Here is an 18,047-nt window from a genome sequence, read left to right as displayed (position 1 = left end):
TCCAATTCAGGTTATGCATGACCGTAATCTTGAATACCGTGTAGAACTTTTATTTTGCGGAGTTTAATTTTTGCGGATTTTGCGGATTGTACTTGATCCGCAAAAATAAGTTCCAGCAGAAAAAAAAAACACTAGCACAGTCTATTAAAAACCACAAAAATTTATTCCCGTTAATATATTCTAAAATTGGATTTTAATCCACTTGTGTTACATACATACTTAATTGACCGCTCCCCATAGGGGCTTTTCAGGGCCAATGAAACACAACGAAATGACGGAACAGAACAACAACAACAACTGTTAAGAATCCCGACTGGCCGGAGGCAAACCAGTCGGCTATTTACAAGAAAAGCTGGTAAGTTGAACCAGGGACTATCAGGATCAAAGTGGTCAGAGCGGGTCTTAAACCCGGGATCTCCGGATCTCAAGGCAAGCGCCCTAACCACTGGGCCACACTGCCTCCACTAAGGTAAAAAACTGAGGTAAAAAAGATCGTTTATTTCGATATTTGCATTGAGAAAAAACAATCGGAGCTCGCTACAAATAAAACGAAGCCATAAAACCTTAATTCAATACTTTTCCAGTCTCTGTGGCACAAAATAAGAACTCAAAGCAGTCAATCAAAAGGACACGTAAAACTTGCCTCAAATACCGTGACTCAACCGGACTAACACGTTGGCCAGCCAAGCCACCGTGCGATTTATTTAGGAATGGAATAGGTACAATTAGAATTGGTTCATGCTTAGCGTGCGTATATCGAGTTTTAAAAAGGTTGCTGTTATTCATGGTGGTGAAGTACAATAATAGTAAAGTATTCTCGTTTGTCTCACGATGTGGAGGTCTGGATACGTTATCCAAACAACTTCGCCGCTACCTACAGCAACAAGGCATACGTGCTGTTTTCAAGTCGGAGATTACATTAAGATCACATCTAGTGCGACCGAAAGACGCTGTCGAGCCGACTAAACAAGATGGCCTGGTTTACAGGATTCCCTGTGAATGCGGTAAAGTCTACATCGGCGAGACTGGAAGACCTATGCAAGATAGAATCAAAGAACATGAGCGAGACATCCGACTTGCCCGTACCCAGGCCTCAGCCGTTTCAGAACACGCTAACAACACCGGACACAACCCGCTTTGGAGCGAAGTAAGTTTATTGATCGTGTCTTTTCACCGAAATGTAGATCACAGAAAATCTGTTTTCGCAGTATGAAGAATTTTGATGTTGACAAATTTAGTGATGATTTAAATTATGCACCTTTCGTTACATTTATGAATTCCTTTGAGGATGTAAACGACAAGATATTTGCATTTGAATCCATGTATACGTCTATCTTGGACGAGCACGCACCCATGAAAACTGTGCGTGTTCGTGGCAATCAGGTACCTTTCATGAGTGATGAGTGGAGGAAGGCTATTAGATACAGGAACCGTCTTTGGAAAGTGTTTACAAAAGACAGGTCTGATGCCAACTATGCTGCGTACAAGTACCAAAGAAACATCTGTCCCGAATGCAATTTAAACTCATTTGATTGCTTTCTTCCACTGTATTTGAGTTGCTACTTTGTATACAAGGCGCCACAAGCAAAGGGTGAATTAAGATACTTCATTTCAGGCTAAATAAAATCGTTTCACCCAACATTACCTCCTTAAACCGAACAGATCGCAGTTATTTATGATTCAGAGTCTAGCCAAGGGTAAAGTATTTCACTATTCAGTCATTTGAATATACTTTATTATTCACACAAGGCATAAACCCCATGAAAATAGTATCAAGTTTATAATTCCCCATTGCACCCTCTCACTGGCTTAGTCCTGGTAGTATTAAATGCTCCTTTCACCAAGTGTTATTTTGTAAGTTTCAAGAGTCAAAGCTCACGAGCTAAACTTCGCGGCCTGCCCATCCCTCCCGAGGGATCTGCGTTCGGTGACCTCCTGTCTACGCCGGAGTGTCACTCCCCATGCCTTAAACCTACAACAATGACTGCAGAAATAATATAGTACTATCCTGCATCCTTTTAATCGGCGCTTATTGAAGCCATCTCAAGAAGTAAATCCTCGTATCCTCAAACTTCGGTCCTGTAAGATTTTTTCTTTCCCTACCCTTATCCTTTGCTTCGAAAGCGACTGTCAAACGCACTTCAAAAATCCCAGATTACTACTAGTAATGAAGCGGAAAGACAGGTTATTGTTCTTGCCAAACCAAGATGGCCCCATGACGTCACATGCAAACTTTTACCGTATCCAAATTTTCAAGTCATAATTGAAAGTCATTTTACAACATTACTGTTCAATAGATTTCACTACAAATTTAGATCTTTATTTGTGGAAAATCTTCGCATTGGTAAAGATATTTCCTCTTGAGACTAAGTACTATGATTTTCATTCGGGGCGCCATGTCTCCAACTAAACAAGATTTGTTTTGTTTGTTACAGCCCTAAACCGGGATTATCTCCTTATCGTAAACAGTTTAAATTCAGGAACGCTTTAATCTCGTTAAAATTTTAACATGATTTCAGTCCTTTGCGCCGATCCACTTTAGTTAGTAACATGACAGCTAAAACATTGTCATCTGGCCTACTCTCAAATGCCAATCTGTCCATGTTCACAAAAAAGAGAACCTCACTTTCTAGTTTTGTTCTGTGCCTCTCGATGTTGACTCGTTCATGAGGATTACAAGAAAGAGAAAAATATCAATTTGACCTGTAATAGGCAACTTCGGAAAATACCATAATACTCTAAGTTGTTCGTCCCCCCAAATTTGCACGAGCATTGTTTTCGTTTTGTCTTGGGATTATTGTAAGTCCAATTAAAGAGGAATTGTGTGAGTTGCTGTAACACCATGCAATGTAAGGAGCTGCGATAAACCATGGGAAATTGTCCAAACTAGTTGTCATTACAATCATCATTAATACTAATACGTCATAGCACAAGATCGCAAACTAACCAGGGGCCTGTTTCTCGAAAGTCCCGAAACTTTACGGGCCATTTTCGGGTGTCACAATTCCCTTTGTATGTCAAGAACGGAGAGGATTTAATTCGTCAAACTTCACAGACATGTTTCTTTTAGTTAGCTTGGAAACATGTTAAAAGATCGCCTTTCCAAAACAAGCGGTTGGCAGTTTCAACAATTGGCTTTCCGGGCCCGAAACGTTTTCGGGCCTTTCGAGAAACGGGCCCTCAGCTCCCAGGCGGCTCGATAGCTGAATGATAGAGCATGGAGCAGCAAAATCACACGATCACGAGTTCGAGTCGCGTCAAAGCCTGGGATAGGAATGATCTTTCAATAAAAATACATTCATTATAACGTACCATGTCTACCATGAATCAAAAGAATTCTCTGATTTTATCTGACGTCACGGAGGCCATGTTGGTGGAAAGAAGAATAGCAAAGAAAGTGTCTAGTGAATTTGACTCTATCATTCTGCAAAATTTGATCTACATTTTTCTATTGTTTTGGCACCAACACGGCCGTCTTATCACGTGAGTGCAATCAAAGAATATTGAAGTTCCCATGCTTTTCCAAAACTAACGTATGAAGAGTCTGAGAATAATAGCACATTCACTTACCAACACGTCCTTTTTCTTCATTCTGATGCCGGATTTTGCTATGAAAATATCATCCACATCAATTTGCAGGTACCTCTCGAGTGAAAAAACCACTGGACTATCCGGTGATAAATACTCCAAACTGTCCATAAATAACATAGTGTGCAAAAAGAAGGGAAATCCGCCACCGAAAAACACTTTTTTGATGCCATCCGTCTTCCCGTCGTCCAGGATCACAGATGCTTGCTCCGTCGAGGCCGTTTCAAGATCTCGCTTCCGTCTTTGTCGGCGACTTTTTGCATATTCAACAGTCTCGTAAGGAGTATTACGCGGGTCATACCGCAGAAAGCTCCATCGAGTTCCCTGTCCTTTGGGTACGCTTGGCCTCACTGTCGAACCACCCCTTCTTGTCACTCGTAACAATCTCGAATTTCCGTTAACTTCCACATCTAAAGTTTGTCGTTCTTTCTGGGGTTTGATGACCTCGAAGCGAAATTCTGGTACATACCCTACGTGGTTTGAGATGAAATATAAAATACCCACCGAAAATTTCTTGCAATACAGTTTAACTAGTTGCCGGACATTTGGCTTGAGGTCCAGGTAAGTCTTAATGTTAACGAACACAAGAAGGGAATATTTTCCAACAGAAACCTCGGGTTTCAAATCTTCTTTTAAATATATGAAAGTTTTGTCGTCGGCTTCGCTGACAAAATACGATGAACGCAAACCATCTAAAAATCGAGTAATGTAATGAGAAAGCTTGGAACGTTCCTTAACCCAGGGCTTTTGAAGAACTAATATTTTTTTCCGCACTTTGAGACTGTCATTTCTATATCGACTAGACGACAATATGGAATCATCTAATTTACGGCTTGCCGTAGCTTGAGTAAATTCCGTGGAAAGCACCTTGCCTGCAATAAAAGAAATATTGATAAAGATACTTTATTCTACTGACGTGAAAACTTCGCTTAGCTGGACATCTACAATAGTTTCTACAAAGGCCACAAATTAAAAATCGAAAATATATAATTGTTACGGAAAAAAATTAAGAACGAAAAATATTACATTTGCATTTTGCGGTTATTGTTAAAATTACGAAGCTAGAGCCGAAAATAAAGGTTAGATTCGTGCATGAAAATTCTCCGTTAAAATATTCGTTTGAGCTTGCTAAGGCTCGTATGGTGCCCGGGAGCACTTCCCACCCCCCAACCCCCGTACTGCAAAGCGCTGAAGCAAAAGAAACAAAAAGGATTGATGTTGACCAGGCCCCAGTTGTTCGGGGGGGGGGGGGGGGGTGTTTGTTGAAGGGTGGATAGCCATCCACTTGATAAATCACTATCTGGTGGATAACTCAATTGTTTTTACTAGTGTTTATCCGCTGGATAGCGTTATCCACCTTTTGAACAACCGACCGAGGCCAGGTGCTTAAGACACGAAGAATACAACCCAGACCTTCTATATCTAGAAATACTTTTTCTTCGCTAGGTGTCGTGCGTCTCTGCCCATCAACATATCATTCCGTCGTTTACGTCATATGCGCAAAAAATAAACAACAAGAAAAGCAAAAAAGACGGGAAAAGTTGAGTATCAAAAGATGAACTCCTGAGAGAGCAATCACAAGAAACGAGTGTAGCGGACATGCATCCAAAAAACTATACTTATCTAGCACTGTCATTTATTTATCTGGCAGTGGCACTTAATTATCTAGCACTGCTACTTATTATCTAGCAATGCCTCCTATTATCTAGCACCGCTACTTATTATCTAGCGCTGCAACTTTTTATCTGGCACTGTCACTTATTTATCTGGCATTGTCACTTAATTATCTAGCACTTTCAGTTTTTTTGCGAGCTCTCAGGAAGCTATATGCAAGCGTACGTTGCCTTGTAGATTCATGTAATTAAATGACACTGCTAGATAATAAGTGACACTGATAGATAATTAAGTGACGCTGCTAGATAATAAGTAGCAGTGCTAGATAAATGAGTATAAAGAGTGCCAGAAAAAACGTGTTCTTTCGTATTCAACCTAGCAAGAGAGGGGTCAGTCCGTTCATATCCATTCCTTATCAGCGGTTACTCACCAAAAGGGGTCCTACAGTGCATCTAAGCAGCGGTTTCTCATCGTAGTTTCGGAATCCGGAGCTTTGCTTGGAAGCTATTATGGCAGACTTTGCACTTTTAGAAAATAAATTTATAAGAATTTTCGGGAATTTTGTAGAGTTTTTGGAGAATTTTAGACATTTCTAAAAGAATTTTAGACCTTTTGTTTGGGAAATTCCGGAAAGAATTTTAAACCATTTTTCGGGAATTATGTAGCTAAGACTAGATCACGACTCAAAAATATATATACCGCCGGGTTAGGGTTCGGGACGATTCGGGACCAAATTATTGGGCTTTACCGATGACAATGCGCAAGTTTCCTTTTGTTAATCCTTCTCATATAAATCCGTTTTATCTCAGCAGACAAGTTTTGAAACTTGCCCATTAAGCGTTCCCGCCAGAAAGAAAAATCTCCGAAGGGTTATGTTTTGCATTCTAGCCGTGCGACTCACACTTCTGCCCCCGAAATTTTTTCTCTTGCGCGGTAAGAGTGCGGAAAACTCGGGCCTTAAAGTTTTCGGATAAAAAAGGATGTCCTTACTCCCTAGCGGCATGGATGCACGATCCCATCATCCTCCCAAAGTTTTACTCTGAATATGATTAACCCAAGAAAGCATGGAGTCAGATGAAAACACTTCCCTTTAGGTTCAAGATTTCCGGCGGTTTGGTGAAAGAAAAGCACTAAACGATTGACGTATAAAACGAGTGGGTGTTCTAACAAAAAGTTACGAGTTGTGGCGTTAATGGACAATGCTAAAAACAACAACAAAACTAAACAGGGCCAAAGTACTTTTCAGTTGACAGCTCATTCCTCCAGGAAAGACACGGTCCGACGTTTGAATGCTCAGTTTTCATCATCAACATTCTTCTCACTATTTAAGTCACAAATTTGATGGAAAACGTCCAATTAACCAGCTGGAAGCCAGCCATTTGTCTGTCCAGCACATCCGTCAACAAACAGGATGCACCAAATATGTGTTGAGTAAATGCCATTTGACTCATGGAGCATGTGTGCAGGCTATTCCCCGCCAATATTGAAAAGATATGAAATCAGTCCCTTTATGAAATTCCCTCCATGCAGCCTTAATCTTTGAGTTCTCTTGAAATCTTTACAAGTGCAACCAATGTAACCTATTGCAAACACCCTCTCCCTCACTTCACCATTCAAAGCAAAATGTCTGAAGGCAGAGACCACAAAAAATTGGAATTGAATTCAGAAGCGTCAAAGACAAGTTGAGTCAAGTTGCTGTTTTGAGGAACATTGGCACCCCTAGTATCCACATAGCCACTGATGCTGGCATCCTACCTCCTTCTCTCTGTATCGGCAGCATGGATAGTCAATACACCAGGGTTTCTACAATTATTCTTCTACAACCGGCCCACTGGTGTACTGATTACCCACACCAGACCAAGGACAGACCTACTTGCAAGAAACTTATCAAACCTATGCGGAAATCTTGGAACAGTCTTTTCTTGAAGCAGTGAAACCCAATATTGACCCATTTTTAGCTCCAAAAAATAAAATTATATATCGATCCAGGAGGAATTTTGCCCAGTGACCGGATTTCAATAAATGTAATTGTCGACACCACCTATTGAAAATACATAAATTGAAAAACGAATGTAGCGATTTTGTCCTACCAAAAACCACAAACGATAATTACGAAAATAATGAAAATATCAGAAGAGAAATGTATTTCTACAGTTTCTTTAAGCTTTCCATATCAAGTAATCTTCTTGGCAAAGAACGATCCCACTAAAAACTTTTCATTCCGAAGTAAACTTTTACGTAGTAATATTTTAGGAAAGCTTCGGTTAGGCCAATCGTTTCAATCAGCTTTAGGCGCAGACTACGTTATCACAACTCTTTGCAATTGTCTTATCAAGTTATCGTAAAGGATCATTTTAATTGTCTTTCCTAAATTAAAACAAAATGCTCTATGAAAATAGGATGTTGCTGCTTTTGGTGTGGCGTGGATCGAAACTTGGAAACTGTTGTGGTCATCAAAAGCGATTGCTTTTCCGCAGCGCAAGATGTTTTCGAAAGATAATAAACTAATGTTCATTTTATCAACACGTGCATTAGTGCTAAAAAAAATATGCATTCGAAATCATGTTTCATTACACAATGTTCGCATCCTGGAAGCGTGCTGAAGGAATGAGCCCAAGCCCTTATTTTTTAAATTATTGCTTTCTTAGACTACAAATAATTGAATCGCGTGATTTTTCAAATTCGCGTCAAATTTCTTTCACATGGTATTTGTCGTCGACTGTGTATAATTTACATTGTTGTTAAAAAGACCGCGAACAAATATATTAAATGCCAAAAGACTGAATGGTATGTTTGAAATAAAAATGAGCCTTCAGTCTTGAGATCCAATATTCTAAAAAACCCGAATCATGTAAATTTCAGGGTAGGAACACAGTCGACAGAAGATGCCGACCAAGTCATAATTATCAAAACACCTGGCAAGCTCCTAAAATGATTGCAAATACTCTTCAACGACTGGTTTGAGTTCTTAACGTTTTGGCTCCTACAAAGAGCGCACGCAGCTTCGTTATCTTGATGTAAAAACCATCTTTGCCGAAAAATGACTTCCTAAAGTAAAATATCAGTGATTTACATAAACCAAGAAATGCAACGTACAACACGCCTCGGTTAACGAAATTTATGTAATGCTCTGAAAGCTTCGTGGCGAACTTTGCAAAAAACGAAACGACTCCAGTCGCCAGAAAGATAAGCGAAGAATTCTTGTGAGCATTATTTTCGTTTAATCTCAACTGTTGCTCTTTGCGGGGTTATAAAGAAAACAAAATGAAAAGTAAAAGCAGCACATGGCATGTAATCTACCCCAAATTGAAAGTAAGCTACTTAAGTACAATCTGCCAGCGTTAATCGGAAAGACAACTATGGTGACGTCTTGTGGTCGAAGACAAATTCTGTTGCAGAGGCACCGAATTACTAATTACGTCCCGTTATTTCATTATCCATCCTATCTTTCTGGGCATTTTGTCTCCCAAAGATTGTCTAGAGGCAAAAGTAACATTAGCACAAAATGAATGACGAGAAAAATATACTTCGCTCCACTGGGAGTTTCGAGTCACATATCATTGGCTTCTTGTTCGCAGAATTAAATTCAACCGGTTGCCTTTAAATAAAATTTAAAATTCAGCGTTTTGCTTACAACACGTCCCTGAATTAACACTGATATTTTTACGTCTCCAATGGTTAATTTATACAGCATACCACGTAATTCCAACATTTGCTCGCTGCATGCCTGTGGAGTTGTCATTTCAAAAACATGCGCTTTCACAGCGCTCGCGCGCAAACAACGAATGACAACTTACCAGCAGTGTCAGGCTCATTGTACAGGAACAAAGTAATAAAACCCGTGAGCCAGCCGATAGGAATTAAAACCAGGCATAAGTTCCGAGAAAATCGAAATCTTTTTGCCCGTGCAAAGACTCGCATCGCATCACTGCTTTAAAACATAAACACTTCCCGTTCCGACAACGCTTCTGTCATGATAATTCTTGTCAAGGTATCCCGTTGTGAAGATCAAAATCTTTCATTGATTCCTTCACGTTTCCAGACTCGATGATATTACAATTTTAACCGACAACAGTCAGTCAAGTATAACTTAGTCTAGTGTGTTCTGCAGTCTTTCAATGAACACTGTGCACTGGCTGTCGAGTTACACATAATCGACTCAGAAATTGACTGGGGCGGGGAAATATGTAACGCCGTCGTGTGTCACGCATCAGCTGACAAACGATTGTGTTTCTTGGTCAATTTTCATTGGCCAAAAATTAGTACTGTATTTCATTACAAGTAAACTCTTTGCAGTCACTGTGATTGTGACAGATATGCAACAAATCATATGTTGGATTGTGAATGAACTGACTTGAGTGAAATTCCGTAATGGAATGTAACTTGTTTTCGGAGAGAAGACAGCACTCAAACGAAAAAGGACCTTCAGAAGACAAACACGCTACGGAGCTAATAGCTACAATCTTGGACAGAATAAAATGGAACAGAAATGCCCCCTTCCCCCCAAATCAAGGATGAAGCCGCGGGAAGGCCAAAACGACCCATTTTCCCATCACTGATTTTGGGGGGAGGGGTGGTCTCATTTGTCCAAGATGTGTAGCTAATATAGGAGCTCCCAAAACGTTTATTTGCCTCAGTACCATCACTTTAAAACTGACCAGTAACTCTTTTATATTTCATATTACTACTGTACTTCACGCAGCCTTACAAAATGTGTGAATCGAGCATGTAGAAAACTGATCAAAAACGTTGTTAAAAGGTCTTCAAGAAAACATCCTTAATGATTACAAATTTGGATAAATAGCTTCCGGTTTTGTGGGTGTCAACTTCTCACTGGGTCACCGCCTTCATTTGAACTTTTGAATTGTACCGGCACAAAATACCTGTGCTATAGGAAGTATCTCAATTCATCAACCAATAGCGAATTCGGAACAAGACAGAGATGAAGCCCTTGACCTATGAAGGGTACACTTAATTAAGCTTTGAGTTTTTGGACTGTGTCAGAAATGAAGAAGAGTTCAGTGGTTTTTTTTCTTTTCGGGTTGTCGATGAAATTGAATTTGACTGAGGCACTGCATGCTGATCTTTCTTCTGTGCAAAGCGCCATTCTCCAAGAAAAAAATTCATTTATAGCATAGCGATCGAATTCAGTACAGTAGTGTGTGTCAAATTCTTGCTGTGCTTGAGCAAGATGTCGAGTCGTGTCGCTTAGAGTGGCACGAGTTGTGCTAAATCTTACCCCAAGCTAAACCACCAATCAACGTATAACTGTCACTTCACCGCCCTGGAGCCATTCCGACTTGACCGTCTGGGCTAGCGTCTCAAAAGAAACGTTGTATACAATATTTTATCGGTATAATGGCTATTAAAATCCATATGTACTTAGATTGAGTAGCCATTCTATCGATATACTGCTCCTTCACTGTTGAGCACTCTCTTGGCTTCACCGGTGTCGATATCGCCTGAATTTTATATAATGTTATGAAGGAGATGACAATTTTTTTTTAACCCCGGTTGAAATAAAGAAAGATTGAATCAAATATTGTTTCTGGTTTACACGGAAAAAATATATACGTCGGCGAGTGTTCTCTTAAAGAAGGAGAACGTCCTACTAATGACCTAAGGAAGACTCAGTGGAAGTTAGATCATTAAACAAACAATTTTAACTGAAGCGGAAAACAGAATTAGGTAAGTTAGCCGATTTGGTCTATTGGTCGTAAGCCAATTCCGAAACCACGATAAGCCACTTGAAAAGTCTGAAAAGTAGCTTCCTAGCCAAATAAACAAGAAAGGCGCAACGAGTATTATTCCCAGAGTAGGCCTTCAGTGACACCGAAGAATTTCCCTTGGGGCGCATGGCCCGCCCCTATTTCCGGTGCAGGGAGCTTAAGCACGCGACATTTTTGAGACACGGACGCCAACCTAAAGTGAACTGTTTTCCTCAGCTTTAGCTTGTCTTGACAAAGTTATATTTTAAAGTATTTTTTTTACTATATACTAGAGACAATTAGTTTGAAAATATGGGAGAGTTCACTGTCCTGGCATGCGAAATGTCCTCTGCTGGCTCCTATAAAACGCTAATCAGAGGCTCAAAAACGTCGCCTGTGGCCGGTTTAGTAACTTAATGTCAACTAACGAACTGTTTTAGTTTTCCACACAAGCAGACCGTTTGTCGAAAACGGCATGCCCAAAAGACTGCGGTAGTTCACCTGAAATGATTCACCAGTCAGTAAAAACAACTGCCGGAATTCAACATAAATAATGTTTTTGCCATTTGCAGTTTACTAAATTATTTTTTCTAGGGGGGTCTTCGTTTTACGAGTTTTTGATCGTCTTTATTTCGCACACACCCGTCTACAACAGATCTAGACTCCATGTTATTTGGAGGTTTATTATCTTCAAAACCACTGGAAAAAAATAGTACTGATAAGCCTCGAAATATCTCAGTCCTTTTACACCATTTCAGAGCGTATTCAAAATTAAGGTCAGTTTACAAGTAAGCCCATTACGGTTTGATTGAGTTGCGAGGAGGTTTTCAAAATACATCTTTGCAATAACGGAAAAACTTATAACACTCTGAGATCTTTCCAATGTCATATGTCTCCTGTATTCAGTTTTCAAGGCATAAGTTACACTAGTTCTTAGCACTAAGATATTTCTGGTCAGAGAATCTTCTACCTTTTTGTACTGAGAATCTTAGCACTAGGTGAGAAAACAAACTTTCAAGAGGAGGTGACCTCGATTCCCACCTATTCATCAGATTTTTCTCTTCCTTTCTATATGTAATGAGTTAGGTTTGATATAGTCGAAGGGATTGAACCTATCATATAAGTTTCCGTGCTGGGTCTCTCCTGAACATCAAATTTTATTATCCAAACGTCACCGAGGAGGACAAGGTTCGCATGCTTTTAAACAATACATAATTACATTCAGTTGCATTGCTTACAGTACAGTCTTACTAAAGTAACTTTCCGACGCTAACACAACTCATATTACTCAGTGGAGCCAATTGTCAAAATACTACTACTATTCCCACACTTATATTTAAGTACCAATACATAAAACGTTACCATAATGGTCGCGTGAAACAGTAGGTGATTGCTTAATACAAAAGCAAATACGTATATTGCTAACGATCGAAACGAAATCTGCCTCAAATAAAGGTTTCAATTTGTCAAAATAAAAATCGGGTGAGTCATTGTCAAAAAAACCTTGTTTTTCAATGTCAGCCTTGTTTTTCACTGCGAAGAAGAAAGATGTAATATTTCGCGATTATTAACAGGTGATTAGTTAGTTTATCAAGGTTAGTCCTGCGCAATGATTCCAGACAAGACGGAGAGCAGACAATTCTATTTTAAAAGGTGTTTTTGCTTCGTACCACACTCTGAAGGCATCCCAGAATTTTGACCGGACAAGAATAGAGCATATGCACCAGATTTTGTGATGTTTCCTGGCATAAATAACCAATATCGTAGCTTCCCACCTTGGGCCATTCTCGTCACCAGAGACCGCGATTCTTTCGGTCAGCATCAAGAATAACGACGTCTGGCTGGTTCATAAATACGGGTCTATTTTCGTAACCGTTTATATCTACTAATTGTTTCAAATTTCTGAGGTTGCGCAAACGAGCCGAAAGTCCGTGATCCCTGTTTCGGAACCATCCATAGGTCGTTATTCTTGGTGCTGACCGAAAGAATTGCGGCCTCTGGGAAGAGAATGATCAATTCAGCTTAACCATTTTGCTTTTTGTGAAAACTATGTCATGCGCAGTACCTCGTATTGGAACATAGCCACTGAGTTCGGTTTCTTCAGTCAGAGACAATGGTTGGAAATTTGGTCAGCGGTAGGTAATCCCATTGTTAGGGGCCGATTATATGAGCCGGGCTGGCCTGGTTATGCGCCTGGCTCGTTTAGCCGAGATCCTGGCACGCCGGAAAAAAACACCAAAAATCAAGTTTGCGTTTACATGGAAAAATCTCAGTCCGCTTAACCGAGATCCCGGCATTACGAATCAGGGATTCTGGCTAACCGGGCTGAGATATTGCCACGTAACCGCGTTCACCAGAACAGCCTGGTTAGCCGGGCCAACGATTTCTAACCACTTTACTCTACTTTAGAGCAAAATGGCTTACGGAATAGTCGTTTTTTTTAAATGTTAAAATAAAAGATTTATAAGATAGCAAACCTTAAGGCTTCTTTAAATTGTAGAATGGTGAATTTTAATAAAAATTTAGCGAGGAAAACGTCTTTCCACTTCATGTTGTTGTTATCTTTTTTCACACGAATATCCTATATTTAACCCAAGCCGGGCTGGCTCACCTCATGTAATACCGGGCTGAAACTCATTCCAGCAAACCCGACCAGCCCGGTTGAGCTGGGCTGGCCTGGCTCATGTCACTGATCGGCCCCTTAGAGAATTTTATGAATGCCCTTTACTGTCCCTTAATTTCGTTGTACAAGTTGCCCTCCGGAGAAGTTTGTTCGTCTGACGTACCCTTTATATTATGTCTTTGGAATGGCGTTGATTAAACGGTACATAACACAAGTAATTTAAACAAATTGGTTTGTATTTTTTTGTGCTTTAACCTGAATTGTGCATACGTAAGGAAATCGATATTTTGGAGTCAAGAGGATCGTTTGGAGTAAAAATTCCTTTATCAAACCAAGATTGGAAAAATTTGGCCATAAAATAGACTATAAAGGCGTAGGGGCTCTGAGAGGCCAGCGGCACATACCCATACCCCCCCTCCCTCCCCCGGGGAAAATACCATTTTCTTGTGTTGTTCCAGATAATCACTTACTTTGCAAAGGTTTATAATCCGCGTGTGTGTTTTTAAACTCAACCAGTACTCGAGCGCCCTACAGGAAAACTCTAACTCGATATTGTTCATGTCAGTTCCCGGTGCAATTGCTCCTTGCAAGAAAAGCGTAGCCTGCTAAAGAGGCAGCGGACCTCATTTGCTATTGCAGTCCTCTCATTTAAGCTAAAGCGATGAATCCAATTGCGCATGCTTTGTTGAATAAGGAGAAATCAATCCGTTCTTCGTTTCTTCCACTTATTTAATATCATTCTCTAAAACATCTAGCTTATCGTAAAAGTTGAGTTTGTCGCAGATTGTTTTACTAGTTGAAAAATTCATCCCAAGTGCAGATCTAGAGAGATAATCTCTTGGCCATTTGGCATTGAACGGGGTGTCTTCCATACTTTTCACCGCTTACCAAGCCTCATGGCCTCTGACTTTGTAGGATTTATTTTCAGATCTGAGCATCGTTCAAACTTTCCGGCGAAAGAGTGTTAAGAGATTGTTGAGGAAAACAGCAATATCATCAGCATAATGACTTATCTTTACTCGTCATCCTACTTTGATACCTTCAATTTCCAAATTTTGTTTGATAGCGAGCGAAAACGAAAACCATCCCTGCGAAGAAAGGCCGGGAAACCTTGTCTGACTCCCTACTCTGAATTAAGGCCAAGTCATTGGGAGCATTCTTGTTCACTGATCGAGCCTTCTCAATTAATAGCTTGTTCTTCAGTGAGCGGTGACAACAAACTATTACTAAAAAAAAACTGAACCATTACGAGCGTTCCATTCCAACCCGATTTTCCATTCAAATGTAAACGCCCTAGCTCTTTGTAGAAGTTTCCGCTTTTTTTCAAGAATTCTGACTGGATTGTATAACGGTTTCTTTGTCATGCACTTGACAACTTTCTAGATATTAAGAACATATTTATCGTTTTTTTCACCATTTTCATACTACTTTACCTTGCTTCGTAAAATCGTGCCTCTAACTCTCTTTGGAGCTTGTCTAATAATTCATTCTGGTTTCTGTACGGCTAGATACTTATTCACGTTGTTTACGGAAGGTACTTTTCCGCATTTCTTTCCAACCTATATTTTTTCTCTTCGAGTACTTAAGTGTGAAGGCTTTAATTTCGATTTCTATAACGTCTCATTTTGGTCCAAGGCCCCATATTGTCTACATCCTTACACTTTTCTTGGAGACTGGGAATATTTTCTCGCTAGTATGCGCTCTACATACTCACTATCTTCCAGTAGGCTTGCATCGTAAACTTCCACAACCACGGACAAGCTTTTCTCCGTTGGCTCATTACTGAGGAATGATCGGAGACGAGAGTGTGAATGATTTCACATTCCATTGTGAGTTTGGGTAAACCTGTTGTAATTAAGGAAAAGTCTAGTCTGGAATGTGAGGGACTTGTCTCTCGACGTGAAAGATGTGGTATCTGGGTTAATATGACGCTAAATATCTGTAAGAGTGAAATTTTGAGTACGGATACTTAATTGGAATAACTTTGACACTTTTTCTGTATTTTGGAGTTAACAAGCAAGTGAAGTCTCCACCAATTATCAAATTGTTCCCTGCAAAGTCAGCAAGAGCCTGAATTTTGTTTTGATTTCGAAAAAAACTCAACTTGTATTGACGAGACAAGGGTTTGATCCTCTAATTTAATTAACGTTCAAGGTAATGGCTCTTCCTTGCTTGTATTTTATACACTTCTTCACTTTTAGGTATATCTAGGGCGGTTGGAAAGAACCATCACTCCTTTTCTGTGATTCGATCCATGATTGTGTTTTGAGAACTGAACGTTACCTGAAGAAAACAGTAGTGAGCTCTTCACATATGTTCATGCACTTCAAGTTCTCACGATGTGTGTAGTTTCCTAACTGAGTAAGAGTTTCTCTCTCCGTGCTAGGAATCGAGTCGGTCTCCTGCAGTTGACTTAGGAGCGCTTCACTCTCACACTGTTTTAATTCTCTGACCTTCTTATGGGATTGAAGATCTTCAGTTAGGTCGCCTATTCTTGCCTAAGCTTCTTCCTAGGACTTGTCCATTCCCCTAACCTTTCTACTCAAATCATCACATTTTCCTTTTTCGCGTCGAAAACAATTCATGTCAGTGTGCAGTTAGTTCTTCCATCTCGGTCTCTAATCTCTCTCTTAAATTGCTTATTGAATAAGAAATCCGAGAAAGTGCGTCATCTACGCTTGTTGCGACTGCCATTTAGGTTTCTTCGTATCGACGGTAGTTGGACTACTGGAAAAAGAGCTGTCCAGGCACTTTTTGTTGCTTTTCTGCATATGAACAAAGTATATTAAAGATGCTGTTTGCATATTTAGTATTTTGTTATGGGCATGTTTAAGTTGGAGGGCTAAGAAATCGGACCACTGACATTCAGGAACTCTTAAAAACGTGGCCGTCCTCCATAACCGTATCACATCCAGACATTAAAAGGCTGATCGCCTACTCACTCTTTATTTTCACCGAATAAAAACCACAATTTGTAAAAAAATTGTGGATAAAACGTAAGCCATCTTCACTTAAACCATGCAAGAGTGAATTAGAGCCCTGTTGGTCTTCCGTGAAACATCAAGCTGCTTGCTCTTTTCCCCTGAAGTCCACCATCGCATGCTCCTTTTCTGCAGCAAAAGATAAAATGAATGAATGAGTGAATAAAACGAATGGATACAGGAATGAATGAACGAATGAATGAATGAATGAATGAATGAATGAATGAATGAATGAATGAATGAATGAATGAATGAATGAATGAATGAATGAATGAATAGATGGATGAATGGCATTCAAACTTAAAAAGAAGACAAATTATTAAAGAGTATCAATCCCTTAGAGCGATTTTCAATCGAGTGTCGTAAAACCAAAACCAAAGTAATTACTTTGGTCATCCAAAAAGGACAGAGACAATCCAGTAAACCAACCAAAACTCGAACTAATTACACGCAGCCGACAGAAAGCGCAGGAAAATGTGCACGCGCGAGCCACGATTGGTTTTGCTTTCACTTCTCAGTGATTGGTTGAAAAAGTGGCGCAAGAACTTTGAACCAATCACCGAGTGAAGTAATACAAAACCAATGCAATTCGCTAATTACTTTCGACACTCAATTGAAAACCGCTCTAAAACACTGTTAAGAACTTTGAAATTGTCTGCATTCCTAGCCAAGAGTGATGTTGAAGTGAGAGGACACTTCACGACGCTTACTAAAATCGCCATACCTCTTATTACGTGCACGTCTGGACATAACTGCCCCTTTGAAAATTGCAAATAGACCTTTTCGGCATGTACATTTTGTTTTCCCAATATAGATCATGTGATAATACTCAGGGGATTTGGTCTTTTGTTTTGTTCATTAAAATGAGGGCATGCGAGCATGAAATGCCTGCATGCACTCTTTTTAATGAACAAAACAAATAACCAAGCCTCCTGAGTATTATCACATGATCTGTATCGGGAAAACAAAATGTACAAGCCGAAAAGGTCTATTGCAGGACATAGTAGCCATTCTTTCCTCCAAAGCCCGCTGCCTTAGATTCAGATTAATTGATACATTTTCTTGCGCACAAGAACCATGATTAGGATTAAGCACTCTTGGTATGAGACTTGACCTCTTGCGCGTGGTAAATGGGAAACTGGAACAAGATCACCTGTCACAGCGAAATGCTCAAAATTTACCCCCTTTTTTCATTTTGTGCTTAGGTCACGTCGTTTTTTGTTCTGTCCCTTTTTCTAGAGTTGTCTTTGTTCATACCTGAACCTCTTAGTTCATTACGTATATAGATAGTTTGCTCTTCGTTTTTAGCGTTCAGTTGAGTTTGTGTTGAGTTCGTCGTTCGATCGTCGGTTGTTCTAGGTTGAGGTTAACAATTGTAAAGCGATATGAGGTACGTTTCTGTTACTTCGTAGCTGTTTGTATCATTTTCGACCTTGGTTTTGTAGTTCCCTTTCTTAATCGACTTTGTTATTTTCTTTCTTTTTGTAAGAACCGGTCTGGTACGTTTTTTGCGCCGTCGGAGCAAGTGCTTTA

General features: G+C 39.9%; 2 protein-coding genes across 3 annotated transcripts in view; both read right to left on the bottom strand.

Moving 5' to 3' along the window:
* Positions 1-9,345, bottom strand: part of LOC138032551 (bifunctional heparan sulfate N-deacetylase/N-sulfotransferase 4-like) — a 28,672-nt gene extending 19,327 nt beyond the window's left edge. Inside the window, exons 1-2 of the mRNA XM_068880259.1 lie at positions 9,000-9,345; positions 3,571-4,460 (exon numbers count right to left, since the gene is read on the bottom strand). Coding sequence (XP_068736360.1) covers positions 3,571-4,460; positions 9,000-9,123 — 1,014 coding nt within the window. The 5' untranslated portion in view covers positions 9,124-9,345. The remainder of the gene's footprint in view (positions 1-3,570; positions 4,461-8,999) is intronic.
* A 6,087-nt stretch (positions 9,346-15,432) lies between these two features.
* Positions 15,433-18,047, bottom strand: part of LOC138032607 (solute carrier family 22 member 3-like) — an 11,577-nt gene continuing 8,962 nt past the window's right edge. Inside the window, exons 7-8 of one of the 2 annotated variants that reach the window (XR_011128415.1) lie at positions 16,476-16,643; positions 15,433-16,298 (exon numbers count right to left, since the gene is read on the bottom strand). Coding sequence is in view for 1 of the 2 variants with exons in the window: in XM_068880315.1 (XP_068736416.1) it covers positions 16,594-16,643 (50 nt within the window). In the remaining variant the exon portion in view is untranslated. Of the gene's footprint in view, positions 16,299-16,460; positions 16,644-18,047 lie in introns of those variants that run through there. The other variant, XM_068880315.1, reaches the window with a different exon arrangement.

Source organism: Montipora capricornis, chromosome 14, assembly GCF_036669925.1.
Source record: "Montipora capricornis isolate CH-2021 chromosome 14, ASM3666992v2, whole genome shotgun sequence".
NCBI lineage: Eukaryota > Metazoa > Cnidaria > Anthozoa > Scleractinia > Acroporidae > Montipora > Montipora capricornis.
Note: the sequence above shows the minus strand (reverse complement) of the source record. Positions and strands in the feature narration are given on the sequence as shown.